This window comes from Littorina saxatilis, linkage group LG7 (assembly GCF_037325665.1).
Source record: "Littorina saxatilis isolate snail1 linkage group LG7, US_GU_Lsax_2.0, whole genome shotgun sequence".
In the NCBI taxonomy this organism is placed as follows: Eukaryota; Metazoa; Mollusca; class Gastropoda; order Littorinimorpha; family Littorinidae; genus Littorina; species Littorina saxatilis.
This window is the reverse complement of record NC_090251.1, coordinates 45,679,552-45,707,325: the sequence shown is the minus strand read 5'-3', so window position 1 is coordinate 45,707,325 and position 27,774 is coordinate 45,679,552. Positions and strand designations below refer to the sequence as shown.

Sequence of the window (27,774 nt, the reverse complement as noted above, 5' to 3'; positions counted from 1 at the left end):
AGACCTGCCAGTGCCGTACCCCCTTTCGTGTGTAAAGCCAAGCACAAGACCAAATGCGCACGGAAAAGATCCTGTAATCCATGTCAAAGTTCGGTGGGTTATAAAAACACGAAAATACCAAGCATGCATCCCTCGAAAACGGCGTATGGCTGCCTAACAAAACACGAGTATACGTGGGAGTTTCAGCCCGTTAACGCAGAAGAATAAGAATATGCTAAATATAACTACCAATAAGAATAGTTAGATAGAGCGCGATAGATAAGTTCACGTGAAAGATGGTCAGTCGCCATCTTATTGTTGTGTGCCTGAGGTCTCTTGCATTTGTGCCTAAATTTTGGAGTAAAATAAGTTCCAGTTCATGTGGTACCCTGTGTATTTCTGTGTGTCTTTGGACTGAACGATAGTGTGAAGACAAAGACAATACCAAGGCGTCACGGTGAATGGTGAGCTCCTATGAGCATATTTGCGAAAGTGAAAGGGCATCACTATGACACTGCAAAAACATGCCCATGAAAGTGCTTTGGAAGCATAAATTACACCACTCATCATTGAAAAGCACACTTTAAAAAGGAAATCAGTTTGACACCGAAAATAACACGGTATAACATCGAAAATCAAACAGTATCAGTGCTAGTATGACATTACTCAATACTGAAAAGAACACAATGCAGCACTGAACATTACTGTACACATTTTAACACTGAAAAGGACTCAGAATAACATTAAACAACACTGAAAAGAACTCAGTATCACATTAAACAACCCTGAAAAGGACACAGTATGACATAGAACAACACTGAAAAGGACACAGTATGACATTAAACAACACTGAAAAGGACACAGTATGACATCAAACAACCCTGAAAAGGACTCAGTATGACATTAAACAACACTGAAAAGGACACAGTATGACATAGAACAACACTGAAAAGGGCACAGTATGACATTAAACAACCCTGAAAAGGACTCAGTATGACATTAAACAACACTGGAAAGGACACAGTATGACATTAAACAACACTGGAAAGGACACAGTATGACATTAAACAACACTGAAAAGGACACAGTATGACATTAAACAACACTGAAAAGGACACAGTATGACATTAAACAACACTGAAAAGGACACAGTATGACATTAAACAACACTGAAAAGGACTCAGTATGACATTAAAAAACACTGAAAAGGACACAGTATGACATTAAACAACACTGAAAAGGACACAGTATGACATTAAACAACACTGAAAAGGACACAGTATGACATTAAACAACACTGAAAAGGACACAGTATGACATTAAACAACACTGAAAAGGACACAGTATGACATTAAACAACCCTGAAAAGAACACAGTATAACATTAAACAACACTGAAAAGGACACAGTATGACATTAAACAACACTGAAAAGGACACAGTATGACATTAAACAACACTGAAAAGGACACAGTATGACATTAAACAACACTGAAAAGGACACAGTATAACATTAAACAACCCTGAAAAGGACACAGTATGACATTAAACAACACTGAAAAGGACTCAGTATGACATAGAACAACACTGGAAAGGACTCAGTATGACATTAAACAACCCTGAAAAGGACTCAGTATGACATAGAACAACACTGAAAAGGACACAGTATGACATTAAACAACACTGAAAAGGACACAGTATGACATTAAACAACACTGAAAAGGACACAGTATGACATTAAACAACACTGAAAAGGACACAGTATGACATTAAACAACACTGGAAAGGACACAGTATGACATTAAACAACACTGAAAAGGACACAGTATGACATTAAACAACACTGAAAAGGACACAGTATGACATTAAACAACCCTGAAAAGGACACAGTATCACATTAAACAACACTGAAAAGGACACAGTATAATCTGGTGTCATCTGAGCTCCAAGTTTGCCATTAAATTCTGTTTTTAAAATCAGAGTTTTTAGTACAAAAATGTACCAATTTTTGCTTTTTTGAAGAAAAAAATATATACATGTATTATATGGTTTAAATTTGTAAAAAAATTGATCTGTTGAGACAAACAGGAAAATGTAACTTGTAACACAATCTGTGCAATCTGGTTTACTTTCAAACATAAAAGTTCAATAACTGAGGCGGGCGGTAGCAGTGCGTGAACAAAGTACGGAAAGTTTTCGCGGGCTTTTGCGTAAAGGCCAAAGTAACCGGTGCTTTTTTTGTGTGCCTCCCCCCTTTATTTTTTTGGCGGACACTTTTGCATTTTCGGCGGAAAAAAAAAATTCGGACAATTCCCATGCCTGGTTGTTGTTGTTGTTGTTGTTGTTGTTGTTGTTGTTGTTGTTGTTGTTGTTGTTGTTGTTGTTGTTGTTGTTGTTGTTGTTGTTGTTGTTGTTGTTGTTGTTGTTGTTGTTGCGGTTGCGTGCGTGCGTGCGTGTGCGTGCGTGTGTGTGTGTGTGTGTGTGTGTGTGTGTGTGTGAAGAGTGAAGAGTCAGTGTAATTAGATAGGGCAGAACACGTATACATAAAAATAACTCCTTTATTCACACTACAATCCACTTCATGACAAAGGAGAGCATTGTTACATATTTTGATAAGAGCAAGATGACAATAAGAGTTACAACTTACCCCGTTCTCCCCCACTGTGATTGGTGGTCGAAGACTTCTGCGTGGGCTGCGTCTCGGGTACTTGTACACAAATATTAATAGGTAAATGAATGTAATTTGGGGGACAATGAACTGGCATGAAAATCAGACGAATGAGCTTCCACAGCAAATGTGAACAAAGTGAAACATTATACTCATTCACAGACACACAGATATAGATGGACTGAAATTCAAAACAGATAGACTGCTTACGTTTCAAAATCAAGACTCAAAAATAAGGTCGGCTAAATAAATGGAAAGTCTAAATAAAACAAGAAATTCCTCCGAGGTAGGAAAAACACCCCCGTCAAAGGGAAATAACCTTCTCAGTTGGTGGCAGTGACTGAGTGAGAATGGTTATTTCCCTTTGACCATTAAGATGTCCCTCTATAAGTCCTTGTATAATTTTAATCCACCAATAACTCCCTAACCGTGTGTTTGACTGGTCCCAATTTTTGTAAGGACCGTCTCAGGAATGTATAGAACCTGTTCACCAAGTTTGGTGACGATCGGTCCGTTCATTCTTGAGATCTATATGCGAACACAAACAAACAAACACATGGACCGAATCCTATACACACCCCTATACCGGGGGTGTAATAAAATGTACCAAATTCTCAGTAAAATGCAATACAATATTATACTGTTACTTCTCAAGTACTAAATGAAAGTTTCTTTGATTTTCTAACAACAACAAAAATTAAAAACACATTCACCACGGATAAAATATAACTGCAGCAATTGGTCCTATTCTTAAATAGACGAATTCAGGTCATGTCTGTTGGTTGGCCAAAGAAGAATTGCGCCCCTTTCGAAACAGTCAGCTTAACAGTCGCCGTTAGGCTATGTGGTTTCAAGTCATCAAGCCTGTTTAGAAAAGATGTCATCTGCTAAATATGACGGTCGCAGAGGCCGAGTGGTTAAGGCTCCAGCCTCCAAGCGGAAGGTCGTGGGTTCGAATCCCGGCCGCGCCTGGTGGGTTAAGGGTAGAGACTTTTCCGATCTCCCAGGTCAACGTATGTGAAGACCTGCCAGTGCCGTACCCCCTTTCGTGTGTAAAGCCAAGCACAAGACCAAATGCGCACGGAAAAGATCCTGTAATCCATGTCAAAGTTCGGTGGGTTATAAAAACACGAAAATACCAAGCATGCATCCCTCGAAAACGGCGTATGGCTGCCTAACAAAACACGAGTATACGTGGGAGTTTCAGCCCGTTAACGCAGAAGAATAAGAATATGCTAAATATAACTACCAAAAAGAATAGTTAGATAGAGCGCGATAGATAAGTTCACGTGAAAGATGGTCAGTCGCCATCTTATTGTTGTGTGCCTGAGGTCTCTTGCATTTGTGCCTAAATTTTGGAGTAAAATAAGTTCCAGTTCATGTGGTACCCTGTGTATTTCTGTGTGTCTTTGGACACCTATGAGCATATTTGCGAAAGTGAAAGGGCATCACTCTGACACTGCAAAAACATGCCCATGAAAGTGCTTTGGAAGGATTAGCTGTGGGACGGTATCGACCTAATGCTACTATCATTGTAGCATTTTCGTAGTGTTTTGATTGTACAGCGCTTTGAGCAGGGTTAAACCCTGGATACACGCGCTATAAAAATAGTATGCATTATGATTATTATTATAATAAAGTTTTCGAGTTCGAGTTCATCTACGCCATGATAGCTTGAGTGCACACATCATCGGCGACTGTTTGGCTCAGTGTTTCATATGGGCACAACTCTACCACAACACAGGTATGTTATTACTGCAAGTTACATCATTAGCTTGTGACCACAGCCAATGAAAACCCCACAGCCCCGGACGACACTCGCTGTGCAGGTGGCCACACTCACGTTACGCCTTATGAATCTCTTATGCAGCGCCTTGGGCGTGGGCTCACGATAAAATCATAAGCTTCGAACACGCTCCATTCCTTATGAATCTTTTCTTGGTGCGGGCCAAGTTGGCCAATCAGGAGAGGCCAGGGGGTGACGCCGTCTGCTAGCGGCACGAAGCGCTTGACTTCAAACAAGATGGCGGACTTTGATTCAGTTTTCTTCCTAACAATTTCGTTTTTGACTTATGTAGATGTGTTGAAGCACTTTTGACCACATAAGTTGAGTGTTTTTAAAAGAATAAGTACAAACACCCTGTGTATAATAGCTGTCTACTCTGAGAAATTACGTACGACGTGCGGAGCCAAGTTGAACCGCATTATGAAAATTTCGTAAGCGGGTGGCCACTCAGCAAAATCCCGCTCTTTGACAAATTTAACAAGGCGATGCATAAGCCGTAAAACGGAACTCAGATATGACCATTACTTAACTTTCCAACATCGTCTATTCCGCATCACTACTTACTGCACGGCTTCACGGACATCATATCTTCTCCTGGGCATGCGCAACGACAATCGCTTCCAATGAAAGCTTCCGCGTGGTATGCAGTACAGTCGAGACGGACTTGCGGACAGTGTTCTGCACACACATACACAAGCACACACACACACACATACACACACACACACACACACACACACACACACACACACATACACACACACACAAAAACCGACACACACATAATTCATCATGAGAAAATTATGCAGGGTGCTGGATTAAAGAGCGCTTGTAAACTTCCCTTTGTTATATTTATCAATACTTATAACATCTGACTAGGAAAGAAAAGCTAGCAAGCGATTTTAGGTTTAGATAATCATACAGTTTTCGAATGGCAGATTCGATAGTGATGGTGACTGGAAACAATGTAAGACAAATCTAAGGACAGGTATGCTGCTAACTCATTGCCCTTTTATAAATTTAAAAAAAAGTGACGTTTCATTCATAATGTCAAACCCTTGATTTATGGCGAATAATTTAAAGATTGTGAACATTTTATGACCGGTCCTTAACTTTATTTGAAGAGTATATAAACAAGAAATTCCTCCGAGGTAGGAAAAACACCCCCGTCCTTACCATTCTCACTGCCACCAACTGAGAAGGTTATTTCCCTTTGACCATTAATATGTCCCTCTGTAAGTCCTTGTAGAATCTTAATCCACCAATAACTCCCTAACCGTGTGTTTGACTGGTCCCAATTTTTGTAAGGACCGTCTCAGGAATGTATAGAACCTGTTCACCAAGTTTGGTGACGATCGGTCCGTTCATTCTTGAGATCTATATGCGAACACAAACACACAAACAAACAAACAAACACATCGACCGAATCCTATACACACCCCTATACCGGGGGTGTAACAAGGGAAGATCTAGTGGGGGGAAAGAAAGAGGGATACAAAAGCAAAGTACGACAAGCCAAAGTCTGCAAAATATATGTACTTGCGGCACATCTGTACATTAAGTTGACTGTTTTGATGTCTCGAAAGCTCAGCGACTTTCTCTGGCCAATCACATCCTGGAACGTGGGGTCAAGTGTTCGGATGGTCATCGCAGCGCCTTTGGCAAATGCCTGATCAAGAGACAACATATAGTGCCGGAGTATCAACAATGTAGTTCAGATTCGGTGAGGCACTGCAATTTGATAATTTTACTTTACGCACAATCGATATTTTTCCTTGAAAAAAAGAAGCTCAATAATTTGTTTCGTAAAACAAAAAACAAAACAAAACGTAAACTTGCTTGGTTGAAATGGAAATTAGGCTTTGCATAATAAACTTTTCATAATTGTCCATGAACTTGTGTCCTCAACAGATATGGTATTATCTGAACGGCTTCAACGTTTCAAGGCTCCGCGAAATGACACGAAAACATTAGTGTATGTGGCTAACTTCTTAAGTAACGTAGAAGATCCCCGTTAAGGCCAAATAAAACAAATATGTTGGTTTAGGGTAACCCGACCGACCCTATTTTTTCCCGCCGACCCTAAAACATTTTTTCATTTCTAAAAAAAACCTAAATATTGGCACATTTTGCGAACCATACCGAAACTAAGGGAAGTAACCTCCTTTAAAAGCGACTAAATTTAAAGGGGATAAAAAGCCGACCTACCGACACTATTTTTTGGGGTCACGTTACCCTAAACCAACATATAATTTTATTTGGCCTAATATGTGTATGATCACTGCCACAGAAGGCTACCATTTCGCCAAGTCAGAATTCGTTAACCACACACACATACACACACACACACACACACACACACACACACACACACACACACACACACACACACACACACACACACACACACATTCTCTCTCTCACACACACACACACACACACACACACACACTCACACACATACTCTCTATATATATATCTCTCTGTCTCTGTCTCTGTCTCTCTCTCTTCCCCCCCCCCCCTCCCCCCCCCTCTCCCCCCTCTCTCTCTCTCTCTTTCCTCTCTTACAGATTTAGACACTCACATATCCACTTAAATGCATGATGCTACGGTAGTCGTAGGGAATCTTTAAAGTCTCATCGATAACCGATTCGTTCAGTTTTATCAAGCTCGCAAGATGAGCTCCAATGGCGTTTTTGAAGATGATCTCAACAAACTGGTCCTTGTCCGGTCGTTGATTCTCGTGCAATAAGCCGATTGCGTGTCCCAGTTCGTGCAGGGAAGCAACCTTGTCCTGGTCATCAGAGAAAATATATCATAATACCTTTATGCACTACACTTCACAAATACCCCACTCTACATCACCACGTCATACAATACGCAACCTGTCCATATCGTACCGTGCCGGACCATACCATAACTGCCCTACCTTTAGATACGATACGCTACCATACCATTACATATCATACGCTACCATACCATTACATATACGCTACCATACCATTACATATCATACGCTACCATACCATACTGTGCCCAACCCTTCCTCACCCTACCCTACACTACCCTCACGTATCATACACTATCCTACCTAAACTACCCTACAAATACCATACTATACCGGAATAAACCATAGTATACCTCACCCTATCCCCCCTACATCCCCCACCCCCCTACCCAATCATACCCTCCCGTATCATGCACTACCCTATTGACCCTACCATACCAATACCATACCATGCCGTACTATACCATAGCATACCTCACCCTACCTCACCATACCTTCCCTGCCCTACCATATCCTACCATACCATACCGTACTATACCATAGTATAACTCACCCTAACCCACCCTACCCTAGCTAACCATACCTTCCCTGCCCTACCATATCATACTATACCGTACTATACCATGATGTACTCCACCCTACCCTACCTGACCATACCTTCCCTGCCCTACCATATCCCCAGCTAGCAAGCTTTCGTCGGCCGACTGACGATTTCAGTCGGGTGACGTCGTCAAATGTCGTGTGTCGACGTCCGTTGTCGCGCCGATATCGTTTTGACTGTGTGTAAAACTCGGCAAATGTACGTAATAAACCCCGACATCGGCCCGACGCAATGTTGCTGTCGATAAAAATATGCAGAGTTACGGGAGATAACAACTTGAATTTATTATCATTATTTTAGCATTTGTTACGTCCCCTGTTCAAGCGTCGGGAATGGCGTGACATGACTCTGCAAATGCGAAACTAAATTATTCATATTTGTTGACTTTTTCACATAGGAGTAGGATAATTAATTGTAAGTTTTGTTTGTATATTTGCAATCAAATACAGCATGAGCTCAAACCATGAGTTTTACATTTTAAAAATACGCCATCATATATACTTGAAATACTCTAATAGCTTTCCTTACGGTACAAACAAGATTGAGTGTGAACATGGCCGGCTAGCTGCTACTTTCCCGCGTGAGCGAAGTTTATTTGTTTTCTTAGTTCAAGTTAATATCGAAAGAAGAGACATTCTTGCGAATGTTGGACAGCACATTGATGATATGTTATCCGAGACGAATGTCGCCTCGGGATCTCAATCTGAGTGCTGGTCCCAGTGCCACGTGGTGGCGGTGATAGTTGACAAGTTAAAATTGTGTAGCCAAGGACGGATGGAAACCTACAGGTGTGTTCAAGCTGTTAACGTCAACTCGAGGACAACCGACGGATCCAGCGAGTAAGTGATTTTGGTTTTTTTTTCTTTAATGTTAGTTTTGCTGTTATACAGTGGGGGGGGGGGGGGGGAGTACATACTGCTGTATCTGTAGATGTAGATGTAGGTGTTTTGTCCTGTACAGTGGGGGGGGGGGGGGGTGGAGTACATACTCATGATACTGCTGAATCTGTAGCTTTAAGTGTGGTTTGCACTGTTAAACTTGGGGGGTGGGGTGTATGTATACTGATGTATCTGTAGCTGTAGGTGTGTGTATTGCATTGTAACACTTGGGGGGGGGGGGGGGGTACATACTGATCTATCTGTAGCTGGTGGTGTGTTTTGCACTGATGCACACCAATCTTACATGGTCCAATCTTACATGGTCCAACCTTACATGGTCCAAACCTACATGGTCCAATCTTACATGGTCCAATCTTACATGGTCCAACCTTACATGGTCCAATCTTGCATGATCCAATCTTGCATGGTCCAATCTTACATGGTCCAACCTTACATGGTCCAACCTTACATGGTCCAATCTTACATGGTCCAATCTTACATGGTCCAACCTTACATGGTCCAACCTTACATGGTCCAATCTTGCATGGTCCAATCTTGCATGGTCCAACCTTGCATGGTCCAACCTTGCATGGTCCAACCTTACATGGTCCAATCTTACATGGTCCAATCTTACATGGTCCAACCATACATGGTCCAACCTTACATGGTCCAATCTTACATGGTCCAATCTTACATGGTCCAACCTTGCATGGTCCAATCTTACATGGTCCAATCTTACATGGTCCAATATTACATGGTCCAACCTTACATGGGCCAATCTTACATGGTCCAATATTACATGGTCCAATCTTACATGGTCCAATCTTACATGGTCCAATCTTACATGGTCCATATATATATTATTGGACCATGTAATATTGGACCATGTAATATTGGACCATGTAAGATTGGACCATGTAAGGTTGGACCATGTAATATTGGACCATGTAAGATTGGACCATGTAAGGTTGGACCATGTAATATTGGACCATGTAAGATTGGTCCAATCTTACATGGTCCAACCTTACATGGTCCAACCATACATGGTCCAATCTTACATGGTCCAATCTTGCATGGTCCAACCTTACATGGTCCAACCTTACATGGTCCAACCTTACATGGTCCAATCTTACATGGTCCAACCTTACATGGTCCAACCTTACATGGTCCAATCTTACATGGTCCATATATATATTATTGGATCATGTAATATTGGACCATGTAAGATTGGACCATGTAAGGTTGGACCATGTAATATTGGACCATGTAAGATTGGACCATGTAAGATTGGACCATGCGTGACCCAACATGGTTTAAAATCGTCACCACGAGTTTTCGTCACACCCAACAATTCAAAGTGTGGTGCAACACACGAACACTATCCAATGTTTTAGCCATTGGTTTGGATGAGCACGACAAACATTTCGTCTGCTTCTAAAGGTGCTACCGCCTCAGAACCGCAGGCGCGAAGAAAAGTTCGCAGGGATTTCCCGATTGCATAACCGGAAACGAAAGGGATCGCCACGAACTAAGTTTCGTTGGTCAATCTAAAGCTCGCTAATAAGCACCATTGTACTTCCTATGTCTTGAATTAACAGCTTTGTGTTGCATGACCTTGGATGACCTTGACCTTGGGTCAAGGTCACATGTATTTTGGTAGGAAAAATGTGTAAAGCAGTTCTTAGTGTATGATGTCATTGCTAGGTTTAGTTATTTGACCTTGACCCTGAAGGCCAAGGTCATGTAAAGGTCAAGGTCAAGCATGTGAGTCGTATGGGCTTTGCCCTTCTTGTTTATACTGCTGTAGCTGTACGGGGAGGGGGGGTATACTGCTGTAGCTGTTAGTGATTTTTGCACTGTTACACGGGGGGGGGGGGGGGTGGGGGTGGAGTACATACTGCTGAATCTGTAGCTGTAAGTGTGGTTTGCACTGTTACACTTGGGGGGTGGGGTGTACATACTGCTGTATCTGTAGGTCTAGGTGTGTTTTGCACTCTATACACGGGGGAAGGCGGTTGAGTGTTGTACATACTGCTGTATCTGAAGCTGTAGGTATGTTTGGTACTGTTACAGTGGTGGCAGCGGGGGGAGGGGGATGTACATAATTCTGAATCTGTAGCTGTAAATGAGTTTTGTACTGTAACAGTGGTGGGGGGGGGGGGGTTGGGGGTTGTACATACTGCTGTAGCTGTAGGTGTGTTTTGCACTGTTACTAAGGGGGAGGGGAGGTGTACATACTGCTGTAGCTGTAGCTGTAAGTAATTTTTGCACTGTTACACTTGGGGGGTTGTATATACTGCTGAATCTGTTGCTGTAGGTGTGTTTTATACTGTAATACTGAGGGGGGGGGGGGGTGTATACGGCTGTATCTGTAGCTGTAGGTGTGTTTTGTACTGTTACAGTGAGGGCGGTAGGGGCGGGGGGTTCTACATACTGCTGTATCTGTAGCTGGTGATTTGTTTTGCACTGTTACACTGGGGGGGGGGGGGGGGGTTGTACACACTGCTGTATCTGTAGGTTTGTTTTCCACTGTAACACTGGGGGGAGGGGGGGTTATACTGCTGTAGCTGTAGCTGTAAGTGAATTTTGCACTGTTACACTTGGGGGGGGGGGGGGTGGTGGTGGTACATACTGCTGTATCTGTAGCTGCACCCAGCCAGCAAGACATTAGCGGCCGATAGTCGGCCGAACACCCTTCAAAAAGTCGGGCAGGTGACGTCAAAAGATACGACGCGGGTGTTGGCCCGACTAACTTTTGCAAAGAGGCAACGATGCGGCCGACAGGCGGCCGAATACCTGTACTATGGCGGCACGCATCCGGTCCGATGTTAATCGGCCCGATGGCTTGTTGGACCTGCGGCCCGACACCTTATGCCGACATCGTCCCGATGTCTTCCCGCTGAAATCGATATCTTCCCGATGTCGGCATAAGGTGTCGGACCGCAGGTCAAACAAGTCATCGGGCCGATTAACATCGGACCGGATGCGTGCCGCCATAGTGCAGGTGTTCGGCCGCCTATCGGCCGCATCGTTGCCTCTTTGCAAAAGTTAGTCGGGCCAACACCCGCGTCGTATGTTTTGACGTCACCGGCCCGACTTTTTGAAGGGTGTTCGGCCGATTATCGGCCGCTAATGTCTTGCTGGCTGGGTCATATCATACTATACCGTACTAGACCAGAGTATACCTCACCCTACCCCACCCTACACAACCTAACCCTACCTTCCATGCCCTACCATATCATACAATATTATACCGTACTATACCATGATGTACTCCACCCTACCCTACCTGACCATACCTTCCCTGCCCTACCATATCATACCATACCATACCGTACTATACCATAATGTACTCCACCCTACCCTACCTGATCATTTCTTCTCTGCCCTACCATATCATACCATACCATACATATCATACCATACCATACTGTACTATACCATAATGTACTCCACCCTACCCTACCTGATCATACCTTCCCTGCCCTACCATACCATACCATACCGTACTATACCATAATGTACTCCACCTTACCATACCTTCCCTGCCCTACCATATCATACCATACCATACCGTAATGTACTCCACCCTACCCTACTTGACCATACCTTCCCTGTCCTACCCTACCATACCATACCGTACTATACTAGAGTATACCCCAGCCTACCCCACCCCTTCCTACCTAACCATATACCTTCGTTGCCCTACCGTATCATACCATACCGTACTTTACCATAGTATACCTCCCCCTACCCCAACCTACCCTACCTAACAAAACCTTCCCTGCCCTACCGTATCATACCATACCGTACTTTACCAGAGTATACCTCACACTACCCCAACCTACCCTACCCAATAATACCTTCCTTGCCCTACCGTATCATACCATACCATTCTATACCATAGTATACCTCACCCTACCCCACCCCTTCCTACCTAACCATACCTTTCTTTCCCTACCGTATCATACCATACCATACTATACCATAGTATACCTCACCCTACCCCACCCTACCCTACCTAATAATACCTTCCTTGCCCTACCATATTATATCATACCGTACTATACCATAGTATACCTCACCCTACCCTACCTAAACATACCTTCCCTGCCCTACCGTATCATACCATACCATTCTATACCATAGTATACCTCACCCTACCCGACCCTACCCTACCTAACAATACCTTCCTTGCCCTACCGTATCATACCATACAGTACTTTACCAGAGTATACCTCACACTACCCCAACCTACCCTACCTAATAATACCTTCCTTGCCCTACCATATTATATCATACCGTCCTATACCATAGTATACCTCATCCTACCCCACCCTACCCTACCTAACCATACCTTCCCTGCTCTACCATATCACACCATACCATACCATACCATAGTATACCTCACCCTACCCCACCCTACCCTACTTAACAATACCTTCCTTGCCCTACCGTATCATACCATACAGTACTTTACCAGAGTATACCTACCATATTATATCATACCGTCCTATACCATAGTATACCTCATCCTACCCCACCCTACCCTACCTAACCATACCTTCCCTGCTCTACCATATCACACCATACCATACCGTACTATGCCATAGTACTATACCTCACCCTATCCTACCTAAGGGCCCCGTCACACAGCGCTATGTCCTTACCACGACCATGCCAATCACGCCGGTGTAACACGAGAAAATTACTCCCACGAGATTTTTACTCGGGAGTAAACATTTCGTACGAAAATGTTACTCCCTTTACGAAGAAAGTACTCCCCCATTACACGAGAAAATTACTCCCCACGACAGGTAAGTTCCGAGTAAACATTTCGTACAAAAATGTTACTCCCCTGACGAATACATAACGAATAAATTACTTCACCCTAACACGAGCAATTTAACTTCCCATGCCAGGCGTACGAAATTTGTACTCCCTTGTCCCCTGTTAGTCTTGGTGGTGGAATGGGTGGAGGGAGGGTAGCACGACATTCGTTTGTGCGAGATCACATATTGGCATTATCCCTTCGCCCGCATCCCATTTTCGCGTACGAGATTTTTGCTGGAAGTAAAAAAAATGGGGAGTAAAAATTTCGTGGAGGGGGTAATTTTTTCGTGCCTTGGGGAGTTCTTTTCTTGTACTAAAGGTGTACTCGGAGTCAGAATTTCGTACAAAATTTTTACTCCGGAGTAAATTTTTCGTGGAGTAAAAATGTGGTTTTTGTTTTGTTTGTTTGCTTAACGCCCAGCCGACCACGAAGGGCCATATCAGGGCGGTGCTGCTTTGACATATAACGTGCGCCACACACAAGACAGAAGTCGCAGCACAGGCTTCATGTCTCACCCAGTCACATTATTCTGACACCGGACCAACCAGTCCTAGCACTAACCCCATAATGCCAGACGCCAGGCGGAGCAGCCACTAGATTGCCAATTTTAAAGTCTTAGGTACGACCCGGCCGGGGTTCGAACCCACGACCTCCCGATCACGGGGCGGACGCCTTACCACTAGGCCAACCGTGCCGGTGTTGTTTTTTATTTTTTTATTTTTTTTCACATCTGCTATGATTTATTCATGAAATTACCAACAACAAACATAATTGTCAGGAAGTACTGGTGTCACATCCCAGCTAGCAAGCTTTCGTCGGCCGACTGACGATTTCAGTCGGGTGACGTCGTCATATGTCGTGTGTCGTCGTCCGTTGTAGCGCCGATATCGTTTTGACTGTGTGTAAAACTCGGCAAATGTACGTAATAAACCCCGACATCGGCCCGACGCAATGTTGCTGTCGATAAAAATATGCAGAGTTACGGGAGATAACAAATTTATTATCATTATTTTAACATTCGTTACGTCCCCTGTTCAAACGTCGGGCCGTCAACGGCGTGACATGACCCTGCAAATGCGAAACTAAATTATTCATATTTGTTGACTTTTTCACATAGGAGTAGGATAATTAATTGTAAGTTTTGTTTGTATATTTGCAATCAAATACAGCATGAGCTCAAACCATGAGTTTTACATTTTAAAAATACGCCATCATATATACTTGAATTACTCAAATAGCTTTCCTTACGGTAAACAAGATGAACATGGCTGCTACTTTCCCGCGTGAGCGAATTTTATTTGTTTTCTTAGTTCAAGTTAATATCGAAAGAAGAGACATTCTTGCGAATGTTGGACAGCACATTGATGATATGTTATCCGAGACGAATGTCGCCTCGGGATCTCAATCTGAGTGCTGGTCCCAGTGCCACGTGGTGGCGGTGATAGTTCAATAGTTGTGTAGCCAGTCAGAGACTTGGCAGTGACAATCAGAGCTGCTGACGTCAACTCGAGGACAACCGACGGATGGAGCGAGTAAGTGATTTCGTTTTTTACATACTGCTGAATCTGTAGCTGTACGTGTGGTTTGCACTGTTACACTGGGGGGTGGGGGTTGTACATGCTGATGTATCTGTAGCTGTAGGTGTGTGTATTGCATTGTAACACTTGGGGGGGGGGGTTGTACATACTGATCTATCTGTAGCTGGTGGTGTGTTTTGCACTGATGCACACTTGGGTGGGGGGGGGGGGTGTACATACTGCTGAATCTGTAGCTGTAGGTGTGTTTTGCACAGTAACACTGGGGGGGGGGGGGGGTTGTACATACTGCTGAATCTGTAGCTGTAGGTGCATGTGTTTTGTACTGTTACACTTGGGGGGGGGGGGTGTACATACTGATGTATCTGTAGCTGTAGGTGTGTTATGTACTGTTACAGTAGGGGGGGGTTGAACATACTGCTGTATCTGTAGCTGTAGGTGTGTTATGTACTGTTACAGTAGGGGGGAGGGGGGGTTGAACATACTGCTGTTTTTGTAGCTGTAGGTGTGTTTTGCACACAGGGGTGGGGGGGTGGGGTTGGGGTTGTACATACTGCTGTATCTGTAGCTCTAGGTGTGTTTTGCACTCTACACGGGGGAAGGGGGTGGAGTGTTGTACATACTGCTGTATCTGTAGCTCTAGGTGTGTTTTGCACTCTACACGGGGGAAGGGGGTGGAGTGTTGTACATACTGCTGTATCTGAAGCTGTAGGTATGTTTTGTACTGTTACAGTGGTGGCAGCGGGGGGAGGGGGGGGTGTACATAATTCTGAATCTGTAGCTGTAAATGAGTTTTGTACTGTTACAGTGGGGGGGGGGGGGGGTTGTACATACAGCTGTAGGTGTGTTTTGCACTGTTACACTGGGGGGAGGTGGGGAGGGGGGTTGTACACACTGCTGTATCTGTAGCAGTAGGTGCGATTTGTGCTGTTACAGTTGGGGGGGGGGGGGGGGGGGTGTACATACTGCTGTAGCTGTAGGTGTTTTTTGACTCACATGCGAAGCAAAAGTGAGTCTATGTACTCACCCGAGTCGTCCGTCCGTCCGTCCGTCCCGGCGTCCGTCCGTCCGGAAAACTTTAACGTTGGATATTTCTTGGACACTATTAAGTCTATCAACACCTGATGTGGCCTGATGGTGTATGGTTACAAGATCTCAAAAAACATGTGCGGCAACTTGACCTCACTTCAAGTTCAAGGTCACAGGGGCCGTAATTGTTGTCTTAAAAACGACCATTTTTCACATTTTCGCATTTTTTTCTGAAGTTATCGAGAATGGCAACCTTAGCTATGTATGCTATACAGGGCAATGTAAGCCCTATCTTTGGACACCAGTTTGGTTGACCTTGCTTCAAGGTCAAGGTCGCAAGGGTCCTTTAAAGTTGGATTGTATACATATTTTGAAGTGACCTTGACCCTGAACTATGGAAGATAACTGTTTCAAACTTAAAAATTATGTGGGGCACATGTTATGCTTTCATCATGAGACACATTTGGTCACATATGATCAAGGTCAAGGTCACTTTGACCCTTATGAAATGTGACCAAAATAAGGTAGTGAACCACTAAAAGTGACCATATCTCATGGTAGAAAGAGCCAATAAGCACCATTGTACTTCCTATGTCTTGAATTAACAGCTTTGTGTTGCATGACCTTGGATGACCTTGACCTGGGGTCAAGGTCACATGTATTTTGGTAGGAAAAATGTGTAAAGCAGTTCTTAGTGTATGATGTCATTGCTAGGTTTAGTTATTTGACCTTGACCCTGAAGGGGGGGGGGGGGGTTGTACATACTGCTGTATCTGTATCTGTAGGTTTGTTTTCCACTTTAACACTGGGGGGAGGGGGGTTGTACTGCTGTAGCTGTAGCTGTAAGTGGATTTTGCACTGTTACACTTGGGGGGGGGGGGGGGGGGGTTGTACATATTGCTGTATCTGTAGCTGCACCCAGCCAGCAAGACATTAGCGGCCAATAATCGGCCGAACACCCTTCAAAAAGTCGGGGCGGTGACGTCAAAAGAGACGACGCGGGTGTTGGCCCACTAACTTTTGCAAAGCGGCCGACAGGCGGCCGAACACCTGTACTATGGCGGCACGCATCCGGTCCGATGTTAATCGGCCCGATGACTTGTTGGACCTGCGGTCCGACACCTTATGCCGACATCGTCCCGATGTCTTCCCGCTGAAATCGATATCTTCCCGATGTCGGCATAAGGTGTCGGGCCGCAGGTCCAACAAGTCATCGGGCCGATTAACATCGGACCGGATGCGTGCCGCCATAGTACAGGTGTTCGGCCGCCTGTCGGCCGCCTCGTTGCCTCTTTGCAAAAGTTAGTCGGGCCAACACCCGCGTCGTCTCTTTTGACGTCACCGGCCCAACTTTTTGAAGGGTGTTCGGCCGACTATCGGCCGCTAATGTCTTGCTGGCTGGGATGACTGATGTGAAACAGTTGATTGGCTAATGGCAATGCGCTTAAAACTGTTAAAGAGTGCGCTAACTTTTCCAGAGAGCGTATTCTTCCGCCCTTTTCCAAAGCGAGGCTGTGTCCCTTCTTTTGATTTGAGAAGATTCTTCTCATCCTCCGTGTTAGTGACATGTAGCTTATCTTCTCCACATTACCAAATGATGCTTGACCCTAAATGCCCCGCGGCTAAAAGCAGAAGTGTGGTTTTTTTCTGACAGATTTCATGCGCCTGTGCCACAGTGAGTCTGGGCCTCTTCTTTCGACTTCCGAAGATTCTTCTCACCCGCTGTGTTATTGGCATGTAGCTTTTCGTCTCTACATTACCAAACAATGATTGCTTGACCCTAACATTTCCCGCGGCAAAAAGCAGAAGGTTTTTTTTTCTGACAAATTTCGAGCTGGACAAAGCAGCATTAATTTGGAAGTCGACTGATTCAATAGACTGTCCTACTCTTATATGTAGCAGACGACATCATCAGTTCAGGACTCAAATGAACGGTTTTCGCATATTTCAAGACAACTACGATGTAAACAGAATACGCGAAAGCTTCAAAACATTCTTACCATGTAATCATAGTACCAACCTCCCAGATGAATGCAGGTACATTGCGAGAAATAACATGCCAACTTTATTTTTTTGCGAATGAGGGAACGAACGTGTCACTTTGAGTCGTTTGACATCAGGGGACACCACTCAGTTGCTTGGGGGTCGTTCATGATTTTTTTGAAGCATAGAACATTTCGGTACATGTTGTTTTTTATACCAATAATTAATACATAAGTGAAACTGTATGCTAACGGGTACGTTTCGCACAACTGTAACTCATATCGATAAAACGGTACATAATCGTAAAATGCATGGTCGGCGATGAAACCGTCAATACCCCCAAAATGTGCAAAGCCGACACACACACACAAGTAGATCTAACTCGACCTGTTCACAATTGATCCAAACGCTGGCAGAAAAATGTGCCTTTTCAAACGTTCTAATCTATTGTCGTTACTGACAATATCGTTATTGAAACAATCACAGTGCGCCAAGAGACCCATAGAGCAAATCTTGAAAATAACCATTGAACTCAGCGCTTTGCGCTTCGTTCAATAATTCATTTTCTCGATTTGCCCTACAAATCTCCTAGCGCACTGTGATGTCTCAATAACTTAAATTATTGCACACTCTGCTAAGGGAAACAACTGCGGTAAGTTACCCTCTAACTACCAGCATAATGATTGTCATCCCTGAGGAGCATTATTTGCTGTTTTGTCCGATTCCTTTTCAATTACCTTCTTCGGCAGTTTAAATATCACTGAATTACACTGACGATGGCAATGCTATTACGTATCAGCATTAGAAAATCAAGATGCAATTTTGCAACCAAGGCTAGTAACAAATGATGTCACACGCATTCCTTCTTTGCCACTACTAAAGCAAACGTGTGCAAGATTGTATGTTACACGCTTTGATGCCGAAATCAATTATTGTGATCATGCATTTATTTCTAAAAATGTTTACCTTCACATACATTCAGTCACTACCTTAAACACTTATGTTTTCAGTATTCATTTCAAGTGATCACGAACGTAGAAAAATGGGTATCAAAGTGTTGTTACATTTTGTTGTGCATTCTGAATAGTGTGCCAACAGGCCTTGGTCAGTCAACCACGTTTTATCTGTGTACTTCGTGTTTGACGGAAAAAAAATAACACCAACCCCGTTCTCCTGTATATAACTGAAAGCCACATCTTCTTCTTCATTCAATTTCTGTTTTCAAAAGCTTCGTCAACTTTCCACTTACACGACAAGCTCCCTTTACCAAGCTTCAATTAAGAACCGTGCCGGTGTTTGGTCGGGGTGGGATCTCCCTATGCTAATTTTGAACTGTACAAAACAAGCTTTGTTTGTTTGTTTGTTTGCTTAACGCCCTGCCGACCACGAAGGGCCACATCAGGGCGGTGCTGCTTTGACATTTAACGTGCGCCACACACAAGACAGAAGTCGCAGCACAGGCTTCATGTCTCACCCAGTCACATTATTCTGACACCGGACCAACCAGTCCTAGTACTAACCCCATAATGCCAGACGCCAGGCAGAGCCGCCACTAGATTGCCAATTTTAAAGTCTTAGGTATGACCCGGCCGGGGTTCGAACCCACGACCTCCCGATCACGGGGCGGACGCCTTACCACTAGGCCAACCGTGCCGGTTACAAAACAAGCGTAGCCGGGTCGTGGCGCAGGACAGTCTTGATGTAGTAGTATTTGTTATTTGCCATGTGCTGGATTTTGACGGCGGTCATACTCCACCTTCGAAGATGAACGGACCTGATGGTAATTTTATCACGACCACAGAGATCTCACCACGATGCTACCACGCTGCTTGTACAATAATGGCGTTCCTGCTACGTTCGTAAAAAGACTTTGCCCCGCTTTCTGTTGGCCACGACCCGGCTTTTGTGCAAGCGTGGGGAGAGCGTGCAGCTTCCCGACCCAACCCCAATCAAACCACGCTCATGGAGATCCTCCCACGTTTGGCCCACGATTGGCCACGTTCTCAGAGAATTTTACAACGTAGTAGAAACGGCGTCTTTGTGTGACTGGGGTATAAACATACCTTCCCTGCTAACCATATCATACCATACCATCCGTTTGGCTTCAATGAGGCTTTGGTCGAGCGTGAATCGACAATATAAGATGTTTGATGGTCCAAACATCGTTTTTGTCATCATTTTGGTAGTGAGAAAATAAGTGCACAATCAACACAGGGAGCCATGCTTTGAAACACGTGTACCGTTTTGATAACCACACGAGTTCCGTTTTGATAATCACTGGCAATCAAAGCTGGCGTGTGAAAGCAACTTTCTGTGTTTTTGAGTTCATAAAATGTTGGGATGAATATGTCAGGTTTGAAGATGCACAGTTCTGTAGGTTCATCTCGGTATTCCACCCCCTCGGCTTTCAGTTGCAAATATTAAGCTTAGTGATCGAATGTGGAAGCTACGTTGGGTCAAAGGTCACAGAAGATTTGCGTCGTGCAGCGAAGGAAAGAATCGCGATCTTGTTTCCGACTCAGTGCCTCTTTGTTTTTCATTAGACCTGTCATTCTGCATTATCGGCTTTGTTAGATGTTTGCATGTCTTGTTGCTATTTTCTTTGGTTTTATTATTATTTCTTATTTGCACTTCGTTTATCGATACAACGTCTTGTGCACGGGTCAAAATGTGTGTGTCAGGGGTCAATTGGTTTGACTTGAACTTGACGTTCGTGTTTCTCCGAACGTCTGTGTATCGAAACACAGATACACGTACTCCATGACTTTGTAAGAAGACAAAACATATCGGTAGGTTTCATTTGTTTATGATGAATTTATGACCTTTCATGAAGTAGTTTTGGTTTTTGTTTACTTTTGCCAGTTTGCCAGTTCGTTTGTGGAACTTTGCAAAGCAGTGTCGTGTCGTCTGTTCAGGTCTGGGGAAACGCCAATGAAAAGAGCCGAAGAATCCCCGAGCGTTTCTATTGGGTTTGCTTTTCATTATCCATGTATGACCTGCTTCCTGCAACTATGGTAACCGGGGGTTTATTGCCTGGGGAACATGAGATTTATTTCCCAGGTGCTTGTAAATAAAAACTCGTGAAAATGATGACAATGATAATTATCCTCAACGTTTCAAATGGAAGCCTATTAATGTGTTATTGTGCTAAAATAAAACACACACACACACACACACAAACACACAAACACACACACACACACACACACACACACACACATAAAGACGAAACTCAGTTTTATGCAAATTAGTTTCCCATTGTGTACATAACGTAGAGATAGTGCTTTTTCTGTGTACATTATTTTCGTCTGTTTTTTGGGGTGTTTTTTGCTGTTGATGCTTGTGCAGCATGCCTCTTTGAGCTTAATACGCTGTGGTGTTTAATGAATGCCCTCCCCGATGTGTCAGGTGTGATCGCCGGTGTAATATCCCGTTTCGTCCCACCCCTGAGAAGGGCCCCCGGGGGACTTTTCAAAGCTGTACAGGGCCTCCGGGGGACTTTTTCAGCTCTAAAAAGGTCCGCCTTTGCAACCAAGTCTCGTTTTCGACTGGCCCCCCTACAGCAAGTTTGCCCCTTGCATTTCAGAAATTGTGTTACGTCACGTCATTTTCATTTTTCTGGATAATGTCAAATCTCATAAAAGACGTTTTGTAAGCCACAATCTAATGAAATACATATCAGAGGGAAGTGCATTCATTGTGCTTTTAGTTGCAAGTACCTCTGATGAGATAGCTTATACACACTAAGTGTGAGAGTTCATTTCCGAAGCACACCCCCTAATTTTGTAAGTCAAAATTATGTCATGAAAGGCTTTTGAGAGGCACTATGACAGGTAAGGGTGGAGTGTAATGGACTTAACATGCACGTTAATACATAGAAAAATGCCTGCTCTAAGCGTAGGTGCAAAATATATAAAGATACCTGTGAAGAACTTTATGTTATCGAGACGATAACTGTGTGCTGAGTCTCATTTAGTGAAACAACGCCTTTAATTGCTTTTCCTTACATTTTCAGGCAGTGCTGGTTTTCATAAGAGTTGCATTTTAACCTCCAAAATGCCCGTCAATATAAAGTAAGAAGATAGAATGTAACTGTGATTGATAACGTGGGAAAACAACCATAAAACACCCAAAGTAAGATGTAGGACTGCGGAGCCGCAGTAAAAAAGGGGGCGGGGAGGACCTTTTCAAAGGGGAGACCATCTGGGATGCGAGGGGGGGGGGGGGGGTGGGCAAAATTGCTGTAGGGAGGCCAATCAAAATGAGGCTTGATCGGTAAAGGCGGATCTTTTTAGAGCTGAAAAAGTCCCCCGGAGGCCCTGTAGGCTATGTATAGCTCTGAAAAGTCCCCCGGGGGTCCTTTTAAGCTCTAAAAAGTCACCCAGAGGATCTTTTCAGAGGGGGGACAAAACGGGATAGTACACCGGGTTGAATACAATGCCTACCTCTCTACATTGCCGTCCGAGAACCAGTTCCTGTTCACCTACTTTGCTTCCCAGGTAGGAAGCGCAACTGAAAGGTATGGTGTTTTTTTTAAAAATAGGTGATGCATAGAAATACCATGGGCACATAAAATTAGAGTGTGGCGGGGGAGGGGTCTCTCCCACCTGCCATGAAAAACTGCCACGTATACCCACATGCACACACACACATACACACATGCACACACACACACATACACACACACACACACACACACACACACACACACACACACACACACACACACACACACACACACACGTAACGGTCACATTCTCGCGTGTGGCTCGCTTGTATTATGTCCATGTCGAAGGCAGTATGCAAGCATATGAACATCCGCTTCCGGGCATCCTCTCTCTCTCTCTCTCTCTCTCTCTCTCTCTCTCTCTCTCTCTCTCTCTCTCTCTCTCTCTCTCTCTACCCCCCCTCTCTCTCTCTCTCCCTCTCCCGCTCCCTCTCATACCATCTCTCTCATACCATCTCTCTCATACTATCTCTTTCACACCATCTCTATCTCTGTGACCCGCCCTGATATGGCCCTTCGTGGTCGGCTGGGCGTTAAGCAAACAAACAAGCAAACAAACAAACAAACAAACAAACAAAATCTCTGTGATACTTACACAACTCCATTGCCCTCAGTGATGAGAAGTTTGTCCCGTGTGTTCGGGGAGGCGGGTAGGAATCGGATACAAGTGTGTCTCTCCCAGTCCGCCATGGCCTGTTTCAGGGCACTAAGATTTCCTTCTGAGTAAAACATAAAAATTATATTTAGATATCGGTTTCAAATCGAGGTCTAGAACTGAGCGCTGAGAATTCCTTATTGTAAACAAAAAATATTTATATATTTTTAGATCTCGTAAGGGCAGGAGCTACCTTCAAATACACCGTTTTTCTCTTCCAAGTCATTTGACCACAACGTTCATAAAACAGAACTGGTTGTGTTAAAATTTGGTGTGCATTTGCTTCAATATACGTAGAATGATAGTATATGGTCCCCCTTAGATTGACTTTAACAAAAATGATTAAATGAAAAATAAGCAAAGCATTGAATCGAAACATGTTAGTTCACGGATGACAAGATAATGTCAACACTATTCATCAGAATGATTTGAACTTTTCCAGAATTGTTTTAGACATTCTGATAGATGTTTTGTTACAGACGATTTTCTCTAGGAAAAACAGTTAAACAGACTTTGTGGGTAAAAATTTATGAACACTGGAACATGTGTATCTTTTTAACTGGTTTTCCTAGAGAAAATCATCTGTAACAAAACATCTAACAGAATGTCTGAAACAATTCTGCAAAAGCACACCGAATTTTAACACAAACAGATCTGTTTCATATGGCATTCCGTTTGTCAAATAATTATTTGGATACTTTTTCATGTTTTTTTCACCAGTTTTAGCTAAATAATCATTATTTAGAAGCTCATGTGCTAAATAAGTAATTGTTTATAAACAATGTAAAAAAATTCTAAATAATTTTTTGTTTAAAGGTACTGAACTTGTCAAATCCAGGTGCACGGAGCCCCTGGGGCTTTTAAGTCATACCTCAGGCAGCTATCCGTTAGAAGAACTACCAAGTTTCATTGACTTGCACCCAAAGAGTCAAGAACTGCGATTTTTTTACGAATTAATTTCGTACTCGGACCCGGCTGGTCTTGGCCTATTTTTGGATCTAAATTTAGATCAGGTAGATCATCACATCATGCACAAAAAGACACGTCACTAAGCACACTATGTCAGACGTCATGATGAGTTTGTGTAAAACAAAATGGAGCCCGGAATCACTCAATTGAATCGAACTCCGACCAACCACGTAATAACTAGGTTAATTTATGCACTCGCGTGAACAAGAAACTGTCGAGCTTCACAGATGTCGTCGTTGGGTAGTTTTGGGTTTGTTTTACTACCATAGGAGGATTTTTGAACTGTAAATGCACTCAGCTGCAACAAAAACGCAAAACGAAGGCTGTGAGCTGCACTGTGCCTTTAAGTAAACCATTCATTGCTTACCTAAACAATTCATTGTTTACGTAAATAATTCATTGTTTACGTAAATAATTCATTGTTTACGTAAATAATGTATTGTTTACACAAATAATCACTTATTTCACAAAATAATATTTTTTGGGTGGATAAAGTGAGCAGTTGCTAAATAAATCATTGTTTACCTATATAATGCATTATTTAGCAGATTCGCTAAATAATGAAAACTGCTTTCCCTAAACAATTCATTGTTTAGGGAAAGCAGTTTTCATTATTTAGGGGAATCAAGAATTGACTTCTAAGCTTCATTTTTTTTCTTTGTGTATATACTATAATTCAATACAAGGTATCTCCAAACATTATTTATCAGAAAATGTTCGTAAATTTGTTTAGAAACCCCTAAATAATGGAAAATGTGTTGGCTAAACAATTCATTGTTTACGTAAATAATTCATTGTTTAAGTAAATAATGATTTATTTAGCAACATTGCTGATTGTTTATAAACAATGTAATATAAGTCTAAATAATATATTGTTTACGTAAACAATATATTATTTAGACGTATTTTACATTGTTTGTAAACAATCAGCAATGTTGCTAAATAAATCATTATTTACGTAAACAATGAATTATTTACGTAAACAATGAATTGTTTAGGTAAATAATGAATGGTTTACGTAAACAAAAAATTATTTAGAATTGTTTTACATTGTTTTTAAACAATTACTTATTTAGCACATGAGCTTCTAAATAATGATTATTTAGCTAAAACTGGTAAACAAAACATGAAAAAATATCCAAATAATTATTTGACAAATGGAATGCCATAGTTTCATGAATGCCGTGGTCAAATGACTTGAAGAGAAAAACGGTGTATTTGAAGGTAGCTCCTGCCTATTTATTGGTTATAAATTGAGGTCTGGAACTGAGCGCTAAGATTTCCTTATTGTAAAAAAAAATATATATATATTTTTAGATCCTATCAAATTGGTTATAAATTGAGGCCTGGAAAAGAGCGCTGAGATCACCTTCTGAGTGTGTGTGTGTGTGTATGTGTGTGTGAGGGGGGTAGGTGGTGTGTGTTTTGTGTGTGAGTGTGTGTGTGCGCGCGCGTGTGTGTGTGCGTACGTGCGTGCGTGCGTGCGTGCGTGCATGCATGAGTAAGTGTGTGTGCTTGTGTATTCTTCTTCTTCTTTCCCCTTTTTTCCTGTTATTCAGAAACGGCAACGCTGTGTACTCTTACGCAGGGTTGGGCTCAGCTGGTAGAAGATCTCTCCGTTCGTCCATCGATTGTCGGGGTCGGCTGTGGCGATTGCTCGCCGAGTCCTCCAAACGCTTGCCTCAACAGAAGTCAACTGAAATGAGACCAGATTTGAAAGTAGGTTGGTAAACAATCCGACACATCATCTAAGATGTGGTCAGGCTCTTACAAGTAATCAGATCAACCTCCACTTGGATAAATACCCAAAATCAACATGCTAACTTGCTTCTTGCGCAGAATATTTTTTTAACGGTCAATAATTGCTTTTTTGTTAAATTAATTCATCAAACATTTCAACTCTTGACGGAAAGCAGTCGGGATGTTCTTGTTTGGTATGTGTCCAAGTGGGTGGATAGTTTTGTCCCATGTTAAAGGTGGGCCAGGTCGGTGATGCTCAGCCGAATCGTTAACGTGGAAAGGACTGTGCCTTTAAGATCTTCCTCTCCGTGTAAAACGTCATGGTAACCACTAAAGCCGCAATCTGTGAAATTAATTCATCTCCAACTTCTCACTATGCACAAGAAAGTGTGAGGATGTTGATTTTTTAGTATATTTATATTCAAGCGGACGGGTGTTCTTATCTCATGTAAACGCCGGAACAGATCTGAGATGGTGTGCCGAAAACTGTTTTGAAGGTAAGTAATGTGTCTTTAATGATACTGTCTTTCGGTGTAAACAATCTTTTTCCAGTGTGGCATGTTTCGTTGATCAATGCTTTTGGTGATAGTGCAACCGACCGACACACACAAGCACACACAGTGAGGCATGCACACACACGCCTGCGCGCACACAGTCACAGACACACACAGACACACACACAGCGAGAAAGAGAGCGAGAGAGACAAGAAACAAGAGACAGAGAGAGGGGAACGAGTTTGGAACTCACTCCCGACAGGAACAGAACAACGCCAAGAATCAGCTTGACTGTCCTCGTGATGTTTTTGCTTTGGGACATCTTGTGACCTCCAGCTGTGGAAATATGAAACACACGTTCCAGGTATTGTCACCACACACAGGTTCGTACACGTGCGCAAGTATAGTGGGCCTACCTCGCAATCGCCCTCCCCCCTCCCCATCCCCTTACCCTGCGAATCCTATAAATGCAAACTATCACTGATGCACATGCGCAAGCTTACAAGTTGTACCCTGACCCCTTGCCCAATGCAAACCATTTCTGTACACAAACATGCACACCCCCCCACCCCCACCCCCGCACACACGCACGCACGCTTCCTCGTCAGACGTCATTCCCACACGCACGCACGTTCGCACGCACGCACACACACGCACGCACACACACACGCACGCACACACACACACACACACACACACTGTAAGGCGTACAGTTAGACAGACAGACAAATGTGTCGGTATATATGCTCACCGAATGTCTTGGAAATGAACCGCATGCACGTTTAACCTTTCCTCCTTCGTTTCCTCCGTCTTGTTCTTCTTCTTCGTTTTTATATTTAGTCAAGTTTTGACTAAATATTTTAACATCGAGGGTTTTTCTTCTGTTTCTTCTTCTTCTTTTACTTCTTCGCCAGAAAAGATGTAGCCGCAAACGTTATTGTTTGCTGGTGGACAAATGCCGAATCACTTCTGAGTAACAACTTACTCCTTCTTTCTTTGTTCTTCTTCTTTTTTCTTTTTCTTCTTCACAAGGAAAGACTATCCCTCAAACGTTGCTTGGTAGTAACCGAATTCTTCTTGAGTGACGAGGTGACGGAACAGAACACTGAATTACTCACTACGCAGTTAATCAAGTGTTTGATGAGGATGCCAGTCAGTTAGCAGTTAGTAATCAAGGATGTGTACTTTTGCATCACAAATATGCAGCGCTGCCCTTTCTAAACGTTTGAGGCATAGTCTTTCCTTGTGGTTTTCTTATTGTTTTTCCTTGCATTTACTAACCTATCAAATCAGTCATTCGTTGATATATATTCAATGGCATGCTTTGTT

The 27,774-nt window shown here is 43.1% G+C and overlaps 1 protein-coding gene across 1 annotated transcript; it reads right to left on the bottom strand.

Annotated features, from left to right (window-relative positions):
* Window positions 1-1,909: 1,909 nt before the first annotated feature.
* On the bottom strand, window positions 1,910-27,283 carry LOC138971589 (blastula protease 10-like). Its single transcript, XM_070344347.1, has 9 exons — window positions 27,197-27,283; window positions 26,699-26,781; window positions 25,795-25,906; window positions 23,182-23,305; window positions 22,525-22,591; window positions 7,016-7,225; window positions 5,971-6,100; window positions 4,996-5,109; window positions 1,910-2,684 (listed from the first exon to the last, which is right to left on the bottom strand). Exons 1-9 carry the CDS (start codon window positions 27,219-27,221, stop codon window positions 2,614-2,616), a joined length of 936 nt encoding a protein of 311 aa, XP_070200448.1. The 5' UTR covers window positions 27,222-27,283; the 3' UTR covers window positions 1,910-2,613.
* Window positions 27,284-27,774: the final 491 nt, after the last annotated feature.

Bases quoted from the DNA above. Each gene is read 5' to 3' on its own strand.
- LOC138971589 (XM_070344347.1), bottom strand. From the start codon at position 27,221: ATGCGGTTCATTTCCAAGACATTCG. The intron at 23,306-25,794 runs GTAAGAGTACAC...TGTTTTACTCAG, and splicing joins CCAGCTGAGCCCAACCCTGC to AAGGAAATCTTAGTGCCCTG. The intron at 22,592-23,181 runs GTAAGTATCACA...CATACCTTTCAG, and splicing joins ACTGAGGGCAATGGAGTTGT to TTGCGCTTCCTACCTGGGAA.